The sequence below is a fragment of the Poecilia formosa genome, unplaced genomic scaffold (genome assembly GCF_000485575.1).
Source record: "Poecilia formosa unplaced genomic scaffold, Poecilia_formosa-5.1.2 Scaffold114, whole genome shotgun sequence".
NCBI classification, from domain to species: Eukaryota; Metazoa; Chordata; class Actinopteri; order Cyprinodontiformes; family Poeciliidae; genus Poecilia; species Poecilia formosa.
The window spans coordinates 1064870-1073997 of NW_006800053.1; the positions used below are offsets into that span (position 1 = coordinate 1064870).

Consider the following 9128-nt stretch of genomic DNA (forward strand, 5'->3'; position numbering starts at 1 on the left):
TACTGAAATGTGCCATACAAATAAACCCGACTTGGCTCTGCGTTGGTCTATTAAGCAAAAACCTACTAAAATATACGTGAATCTGAGGTTATAATGTGACAAAGTGTTAACTTTAATTGGTAGGAATATTTTTTACAAGGCTCTGTGAATAACTTGGCTTTCACAACAGTGATAGTGAAGGAATGTGGAATAACTCATCTCAGAGTGCCAAATGAATTTTGAGCAAAAACAGAAAGTGAGATAAAAACAAAAACAAATCCACAATTTGTTCCAAAAATAAGCATGTAAAGTAACTGAATATTTGCAATTCATATCGAGTTTCAAGCTTAGCCTCCTGACTACCAGGAAAAAAAAAATATTGTCCAATCACCATTTTTTTAAATCCCACAGTCTTTGTAAGGCAATAAAATGTTTTATACACTTATTTTGTCTCTTCCCATAAAATGTGTTATTACTGATGAACGCCATTTTTATGAATTAGAAAAAGGTACGTACAAAAGTCCCACCCCTTCACATGTGGTATCATTGAAAAGCCCTAAATGTCCTCTCCAGATACCAAAAGGAATTAATTCGGTAGAATGCAGGGGGTGGGAGATATTCAAGTTTAGAAATGTCCTCTACAGAGGACAAAAATGAACTACTGGTAGTCAGGGTGTGTGCGACCAGCAGCCATTTTCCTCGTAGCTGAACTTCCATGTATTTATGCTTATCACGCCCACACACCCTGTGTAGCTATCCAAGAGTCAAGGTCTGAGGTGAGGAATGCAAAGTTCACCTGCTGTCAAAAAAAAAAAGACTGACAGAAAACTAACTGCGGCTGATAACGCGGACACGCCGCTCCGCAGCGGCTAAGCTAGCATTGTGTTTGTTTGCATTAAACCCAGGCATGCGCGAGGCAAACTGAGCAGACAGCGCCTGAATGCGACTTCTTTCCGCGTCATTGGGAAGAAATGAGTCCAGCATGCCGCCCAGTCTCATGCTTCGAGTGGGTGTGGGTGTGTGTGAGGCGCACACACCCACAGCAGCGACTCCTTGAAGCCAACACCTTCACATACCTGCGGGGGAGAGGGAGGGGTTAAGGAACAAAGGTGTGAGAGGAACTGAGATCAAACAGGAAGGATAAAGTGGTGGGGCAGGAGAGGTGACATGAAGAGGGGCGGGCGAGGGGAGTCACACCTGGCCTGGACCTTTGACCCCAGCAGCTGCTATTAGAAACAGCACTGTGGTGGTGTTGGTAGCATGATGTCAAAGAGGCTTAGAAATATGTCTTGTTTTCTTTTGGCTTCATTTAATTATCGGCAGAGCCGCTGAGGAAAACAAGCTCAACCTGCCACGCAGCTGACGTGTACAGGTTTTGTAAAAGTATTGATGCCCCTGGAGATTACTCATATTTGATTAAGTCATGACCTGAAACTTCAATTGGTGTCATTCAGTTTTGGTGTGATCAACTAACACAAAGTAGATTGTAAAATTGAATGAAACGGATGGACGGGTTGTTCTGAATTTCCTTTTGCAAATTAGGAATACTAAAAGTTGGAGTGTTGGCATTCTGGTTTTACTCCTCCTCTGCTCATCTGCCCTCCGCTTATGAGAAATCAGGTTTTTCTTTAAAAAAAACAAAAAAAAAAACGCTTTTTCTGATTTTATTGGCAGGACTTTTTCTAAACTATGATTAACTTTTAATTATGGATGATTTTAATAAACATGTCGGCTGTGAAACCACAACTGGAGTTTTTTTTTTTTTACATTATTGGCTGCGTTTACATTGAACACGTAACGGCGCAAATAGGAAGTACAAACATAAATTTGCTAAATAAAAACAGGCATTTTCTAAAAACAGACAATTTTTTTTTTCTCCAAAATTTAAAAAAAGAGCTTTGGGTGGGTTTTCTACTGTGTCAAAATTTGTCTTTCGCAAAACTGCAATAGCCTATATGCCACGAGTAGTGGTGACATACAGTCATGTGATCAACAACCAGACGTTGCCACTGGCGAAAACCACGAAGACAATAGGAAGTGGTAGGAAGATAGTGTTTTTTAACAACTTACTATGACTTTTAATGATGTGAGATTTAATTTTTTTTTATTTAATGGAAACATCACAATTGTGAAATGTATTGATCAAAGTTTGGTCAAACATTCAGAAAATAAATTGTTAAAAGGAAGATGTTTCCTGTAGTTCTTGACCAAGTTTTCACACACTGCAGCAGGGGTTTTGGCCCACTCCTGATGTTTCAGGTTTCAGGGCAACACAGAATGTCAACATAGATCTCAAGATTTTCTACAGTTCAAGTCTGGAGACTGGCTAGGCCACTCTAAACCCTTGACATGCTTCTTAGCCACTCCTTAGTTTCCCTGGATGAGTGCTTCAGGTCACCATTGTGCTGGAAGGCCCAGAATCAACCCATATTCAATGCTCTGACAGGTTGTTGCCCAAAATCTCTACATGCTCCCTAAATCCACCCAAGACTGCAGTCATCCTGTCTCCTTTGCAGAACAAGTTTCATGTTTCACAGTTGGAGTGGTGTTCTTGGGATTGTTCTAGTCCTTCAGTGAGTAGTTTATACCAAAATGTCCCATTTTGGTCTCAGTCTTCCTCTTGATCATTCAGATGTTCACTGGCAAACTTCAGACAGGCCTTGATTTGTACTGGCCTGAGCAGGGGGACCTTGATTTTAAGTCTGTTTTAGTGTTACTGTAGTAACCTCAGACACTGTGGTCTCAGATCTTCAGGGCCTCCTTAAGTCCCAATCTGATGAAAAGTCATCTCTATTTTGTCCAAGTACACCAATGTGGGATATAGTTTTTTTTTTCTTGTCACTTCAATCTTATTTTACTTTAGGGACCTAAAAAGGCCCAACAGCATGATAAGAAATGCTGGTTCTGAGACAACTGGAGTGAAAGTCACCTGGAGGTGATTTTGCAAAGGACTCTTCATAACTACAATAACAGAAGAATCTGAATTAGTGAGACACATTTACCAATAATTTCCCTTTGGGATTAATAAAAAGTATTTTTAAATTTAAGACCTCTGGTATCAAGTTTTCCCACTCTCGACCTGGGGGTGCTTTATCCTCCCCAAATTCTAAAACTTGTCATCTACCACTAAAACCCCCATCTAAAGCCCAGTTTACTATTCTTTGAAAGTATGACACCTGCTGGACTGTAAAGGTAGTACATAAGCTGAGAAAAAACGGGAAAAAAAACAAACAAAAAAACAACAACCACAAAACAATCTTTTGTATGGTTTTATTTCAAAGATCATGCAGTGCACTTTCAATGTAAGAGCTGATCACTGAATGCTACACATGGAAACCAATACACTTGTAATTTTCTGGTACAAAACAAACTAAATATTTCTGAGGAATGTAACAAATTAAATACAGGAAAAACAAATGTGCAACCAAAACTATTGTTGCACTGCAGATCTTAAAAGGCTTCATAGGTTGACAGAACCCTGTTGTGTAAATACAAAAATTTCAAATTAGGTAAAGAACTTAAAAGACAAAATGCAATAAATTACCTCTTTCAAGTATGTGGGGCATTTACTGAGAGAACTGTGGAGGCATGGGATACGGCACCAGTTGCGGGGGAGGATGCTGTTGAGGGGCAAGTTGTTGGGGTGGATGCTGAGGTTGGGGTGGAAGCTGAGGAGGCACCTGGGCCTGAGGGAACTGGTACTGAGGATGGCTTGTGCCATTTTGTGCAACGGGCTTATTGGGAACAAACTGTTGGGCCTGGAAGTTGTTTTGGGCAACAAAAGCTCCTGCTTGATTGGTGCCGAAGTTTGACTGTCCATTGTTGTTGTAGTTCCCTCCACCGTAACCATTGCTGGCACCGTTGCTGCCTCCATAGCCTCCATTCTGAGAACCTGCGCCATAACCCTTGTTTGGTCCGTTGTTATATCCTCTATTGTTATCTCTATCCCTACCGCCGCCATAATCACGCCTTCCAGAGGAATACCTATCCCGACGGTCGTAGTCACCACCTCTGCCGCCCCTTGAACGACCTGGAAGGTAAAGAAAACAATTTTTAATTCATCTCGACTACCTTTTAAACCAGCTTGATATTTAATCCAGCCCAGAAACAAACGGCGGAAGAAAAGTAACTGCCTTTTACGGCACAGTTTTTGCGTCTCACCAATTAGATTTACCTCCTCTTTCTTCTGCCATCTGGAGGAGCTTTGGGTTAATTGCCTGGTTGGCCTCGCGCAGCACAGAGACAAGGTCGCTGGCCTGCCTCATGTTGTTGGGAGTGAAGAAGGTGTAGGCCGTGCCAGTCTTTTGGCTACGAGCCGTTCTGCCAATGCGATGGATATAGTCCTCAGAGTTGTTAGGGTAGTCATAGTTGATGACAAATTTCACGTCTTCCACATCTGTAAGAAGTTGCAGTGTGGCAGAAAGAAAGGCAACACATTGTGTGCCAGAGCCAACACAACAACCAGATCAAAAAAAGAAAATTAGTCTCGTCATTGGATCAAAGAGTTGGGTAAACCTTAAATTTGGAAAAGACTAGTGTTAACTGTATTTAGGGAGACTACGGTGGGAAAAGAAAATGATGCACACTCCATTTGCTTCTCATACTTTGAGCAAAACCCTTACCTTTCAGGAGTATGCATTCAATAATCCATTCCCATTGCAGAACAACCCCCAGTCTCTTAAAAAGTTTTCTATAAAACGCTACTTCCTCTTAGAAAAAACCCAAAAAACACCCTCCCACCCCCGTAGCTCCTTGCTGGCTACTGAATTGAAACTTTGCCGTTAACCTGTAGACCAGACCCCCTTGGAAGGAAGCCTACAGGTCAACCCCTTCTCAGCGTGCCATCTTTTTCCATACCGAGCGTTCACTTGACCATAATGTCTCTCGTTGGCAGGTCTCGACATGACTTTGAAACGCAGGCGAGGGAGGAATGTGAGCTTGGATTTTGTCCAACCGTGTCCAACTACCATGTCCCACTGTCACCAAAAGCGCCAGTAGCCATGTCATTACAGAGGTGAAGGTAAGATCGGACTGCTCTTCAGACTGAGGTTTATGGAACTGCATCATTAGCCATGCTTCGAATGTCTCGCTAGAACAGCTTAATTGGCTCAAATGACTTGCAATGCAGAATCCAAAAGTACATGCAAGACAAAACGGAGGCAGTGTAGCTTGGCTTTTAGCTGGGACAGTTAGACCTGGGTGTGTGAAGCAGTCCAAACCATGGCCAGAAAAAACAAAGATGGGGGAGGAACTCTGGCCAGCCCTCAACTCTCCCCCATTTTTAGGCAGGCCAGCACATTATGCTTCGTTTGGGCCTGGTCACCTCTGTACATCTGCATGACTGGGAGACCCGTGCCTCGCCAGTCTGGACACCTCCAAGAATCCTCCTTCCCCCTCTGGGTACCTGGGCTTGTCATGCCAAGGCCCTGCCACACAGACTGCTCCTTCAGGTCAGGGGAGAAACTCAGAAAGAAGCAGAAGTGTTAAAGAAAGCAAACACTTTCTTTTAGAAATGCTTTAAACGTATGAAAGGGTGAAGTTTAGAGGATACAGACCTAGGCCTCTGGACGCAACATCAGTGGCGATCAGTATGGGGGCTTTGCCAAATTTGAACTCTAAAGAACATCAAAGACAGACAGAATTAGACTGGCATATTTCTTAAAATGAGAAATATAAATTACAACTTAATCTAGAACAGATAATTACCATTAAGGACCCAGTCCCTCTCCTGCTGGCTTTTGTCACCATGGATTCCCATAGCTGGCCACCCATCTCTTCTCATTCGTCGAGTGAGGTCATCACACCGCCTTTTTGTCTCAACAAAAATTATGGTCTTGTTCTCCTTCTCACTCATGATTTCCTCAAGCAGACGGATTAGCCTGAAAGAAAATTCACATCAAGTTCAAAATTCCTGAAACGCGCTGTGTGCGCAATTTGCAGTTCGAGTCACAAGTACATACTTATTCTCTTTTTCTCCATCATTGCAGACATCCACAATCTGCAGGATGTTATGGTTAGCACTAAGCTGCAGTGCACCAATGTTGATCTGAACATACTCCTTCAGAAAGTCTTCTGCCAGTTGGCGAACCTCTTTAGGCCAAGTAGCACTCCACATCAGAGTCTGCCTGTCAGGCTGCAACAACAATTCAACAGTCAGCCAAATACAACACATCAGCCAATCAACAGCTTCTGCAGTAAAGGCTTGAATAAACAATTCATACCCTGATTTGGTCAACAATCTTCCTGATCTGTGGCTCAAACCCCATGTCCAGCATTCTGTCTGCCTCATCCAGCACCAGGTAAGTGCATCTGCGAAGGTTCGTTTTTCCTGCTTCAAGGAAGTCAATGAGCCTGCCTGGAGTGGCGATGCAAATCTCCACACCTAAAACCCATTAGATACACCATGAGAGGCAAATTCTTTGAAACACATTCCATGCATAGTTCTGAACACAGACACTAGAACTGTACCCCTTTCCAAATCACGGAGCTGAGGCCCTTTTGGTGCGCCTCCGTAGATGCAGGTGGACTTCAGACGAGAAGCTCTGCCATATTCAGCAGCCACCTGTTGCACCTGCTGGGCCAGCTCACGAGTGGGGGCTAACACCAGACACTGCCAGAAAGAAAAAGCAACATATTAAATTTAATTCTGATTAATACATGCATGTCTTGTCAAAACGACACCACTTTAAAGTCTTAACTTACAATTGGACCGTCCCCACGCTCCAAGAAAGGCTGGTGATTAATGTGCACGATTGCAGGCAGAAGATACTGCAAAGGAAAGCAACAGTTTGATTAGCAACACTACATACTGCAGTTAAACTGCTTAAAATTATGCTGTGGGCCAAAGAAAATGTGCAACTTACAGAAAGTGTCTTGCCAGAGCCAGTCTGTGCAATGCCAACCATGTCCATGCCACTGAGAGCCAAAGGCCAACCCTGAGCCTGGATAGGTGTTGGTTCAGTCCAGTTCTGTTTGTTGATGACCTCCATCACATAAGCTAAACAAGTAAAATATGGAAAACTGCTCAATGACATCCATTTTCTACTAAAGATTTTTTGGTACCTTTTTCTTACAAACTTACAGGGAAAGCTTGCTTCATGGAACTGAGTTATGGGATTTGGGCAGTCCCTCCCCTTCACTGTAATAGTTTTGGACCTTCTGTATTGCTCAGCTTCTTGCTGCAAATTAAAACAAAGAGTTCAGTGGTCAGAAATGATCATAAAGCACCAACATATACACAGAAACCTACATATATTGCTGCTCCATAACCTATACATACCAGTGATCTACGGGCGACATCAGGATGCTGCTGATAGAAGTTTTTCTCAAACTTTGGGAGCTCATCCAGGTTCCAGTGCTTCTTCCTCAATCGCTCACCTGGATTGCCAAACTTTCCTCCACCTCCACTCCGGCTGCCACCGAATCGGGGTGGACCACCGCCATAACTGTAGATTTAAAAAACATAACTTATTAGCATTGAGAATCCCTGTTAATTTCCAAGATTTAAATTCTTTTAGTTCCAATTAATGCAATTAAAAGAACTCTTGGTCCAACTAAACTGTGTTTGTGATGAGTGCAGTATTACAAATTGACCTTGGAAGTATTTTTAAGTGGCTTTATACCACAATTGTCTTGCTTTTGATGGATGAGATTTTTTAACCAGATCCCATATTGTAAGTACTAAAAATAATATCAGGTAGAACAAGATGTTCTGACTCTGGAAAATAAAAATCATCATGACATCATTAGAATAATGGAAAGTCCTCAAAATTAAGCTTTTTAATAAAAACTTGACTGTAAATGTCTTTTTTGATGTCAGAGTCCTTTGTTGTTATACCAAACGGGGAAAAGATTAAAAAGAAATTATGACAATATGAGGGAAAACACTTGAAATGGTTAAATTAAAAAATAAGCGAGGTACGCCTTGTTTTATTATTATTGTAGAACTAAAATGGTGGCAACAAGTAGTTTTAATGCGTTCACAAGTTTGAAACCAAATACCTAATCTTCGTATCATTGGAAAAGTTAAAGCCATTCCTAGAGACAGAAATCATTTGACTTTTTTTATTGGCAAACTTAAAAAGTTAATCGGATTGGGTCGAGGAAACTATTGAGTACGAGTCCTTCCAACCAGATGAGAACAATTGGAGAGAAAGGAACGAGAGAGAAAAAAAAGAGCCGTGCCGGCATTTTGTGTCCGCTTTCCAACGCCGCCACATGGCGAGAAGCCGACTAGCCAAGTTAGCGTCATATTAGCAGTGTTCCATAACCGTATCTTCGCCACAAATAAATACCGGGCATAACGCCAATCCGAAGATCAAATAAACGCCAGAAACCATTAAAACGTTTTCCATGATGTTGGTTTACTTTTTAAGAGCTCACAGTAGTGGCTAGCCTTGGTGCCGGTTGAGCAAAAGTTAGCCTCTAGCTAACGAAACGCAGCTGCGCCGGGGCACGAGGCCAAACAAGGCCTCAGGCTAAATGAAGCGAAGAAAGACTCAAAACATTGACGTTCTACCGATAAAAACACCTAAACTACCTTTGTGTGGTAAATGTGGTGACTTCAGGACGTCTAGTAGCCCCCAGCAACACTTTTTAAAAATTATCTTAAGTGTCGTCAGCCATGTCACGCGACAGTGAAAATCTTCAAACAATAAGTACAAAACAAATAACGGACTTACCCTCTGTCTCTATCTCTGCCGCGGTCTCTGTCTGAATATCCAGGCATATTGTGAACAAAACGTACGAATTAAAAAAAGTATATAAATACAAAGCGGCCTCGGCGTCGGATAGAAAACAGGGCCGGCAGTGGTGCTGAAATGCCGGTTACCGCGAAATGAGGCCCGGTTTATATATGGTCCAAAAAGTCTCACTTCCGACGGATTCATCCGCCGCACCAGTTTCGACCCCAGCATTTCCTAAAAAAAAAAACGCGAAAAGAACAAAGAAAACTGACTTTTATATGACTTTCACCGTAAAATCGAATTACAGTCTTTATTCACTGGTGTCGCTGCACTTTTAATTTCCCATACAAGGGAAGACAAGAGCGTAAGTGTCTCACAACCACACACACAAAGAGAAAAACGGTGTATACACAAAATGTCAGCGAATATAATTCAAATCTACTGTAATTGAAAAGCTTGGCGAAA

The 9128-nt window shown here is 42.2% G+C and overlaps 1 protein-coding gene across 2 annotated transcripts; it reads right to left on the minus strand.

Annotated features, from left to right (window-relative positions):
* Positions 1 to 3232: 3232 nt before the first annotated feature.
* Positions 3233 to 8818, minus strand: ddx5 (DEAD (Asp-Glu-Ala-Asp) box helicase 5). Of its 2 annotated transcripts, none has more exons than XM_007560293.2 (12): positions 8661 to 8815; positions 7259 to 7424; positions 7061 to 7157; positions 6843 to 6976; positions 6682 to 6747; positions 6448 to 6589; positions 6201 to 6361; positions 5940 to 6112; positions 5686 to 5858; positions 5535 to 5594; positions 4154 to 4375; positions 3233 to 4009 (listed from the first exon to the last, which is right to left on the minus strand). In XM_007560293.2, exons 1-12 carry the CDS (start codon positions 8705 to 8707, stop codon positions 3546 to 3548), a joined length of 1905 nt encoding a protein of 634 aa, XP_007560355.1. In that variant the 5' UTR covers positions 8708 to 8815; the 3' UTR covers positions 3233 to 3545. The 2 variants fall into 2 exon arrangements, with proteins under 2 accessions (XP_007560355.1, XP_007560356.1); XM_007560294.2 differs by having other exon boundaries at positions 3901 to 4009; positions 4141 to 4375; positions 8661 to 8818.
* Positions 8819 to 9128: the final 310 nt, after the last annotated feature.

Coding starts and splice junctions, on each gene's coding strand:
- ddx5 (XM_007560293.2), bottom strand. CDS start 8,707: ATGCCTGGATATTCAGACAGAGACCGCGGCAGAGATAGAGACAGAGG. Junction 6,977..7,060: donor CCATGAAGCAAGCTTTCCCT/GTAAGTTTGTAA, acceptor TTACTTGTTTAG/CTTATGTGATGGAGGTCATC. Junction 6,748..6,842: donor GCTCTGGCAAGACACTTTCT/GTAAGTTGCACA, acceptor TTTCCTTTGCAG/TATCTTCTGCCTGCAATCGT.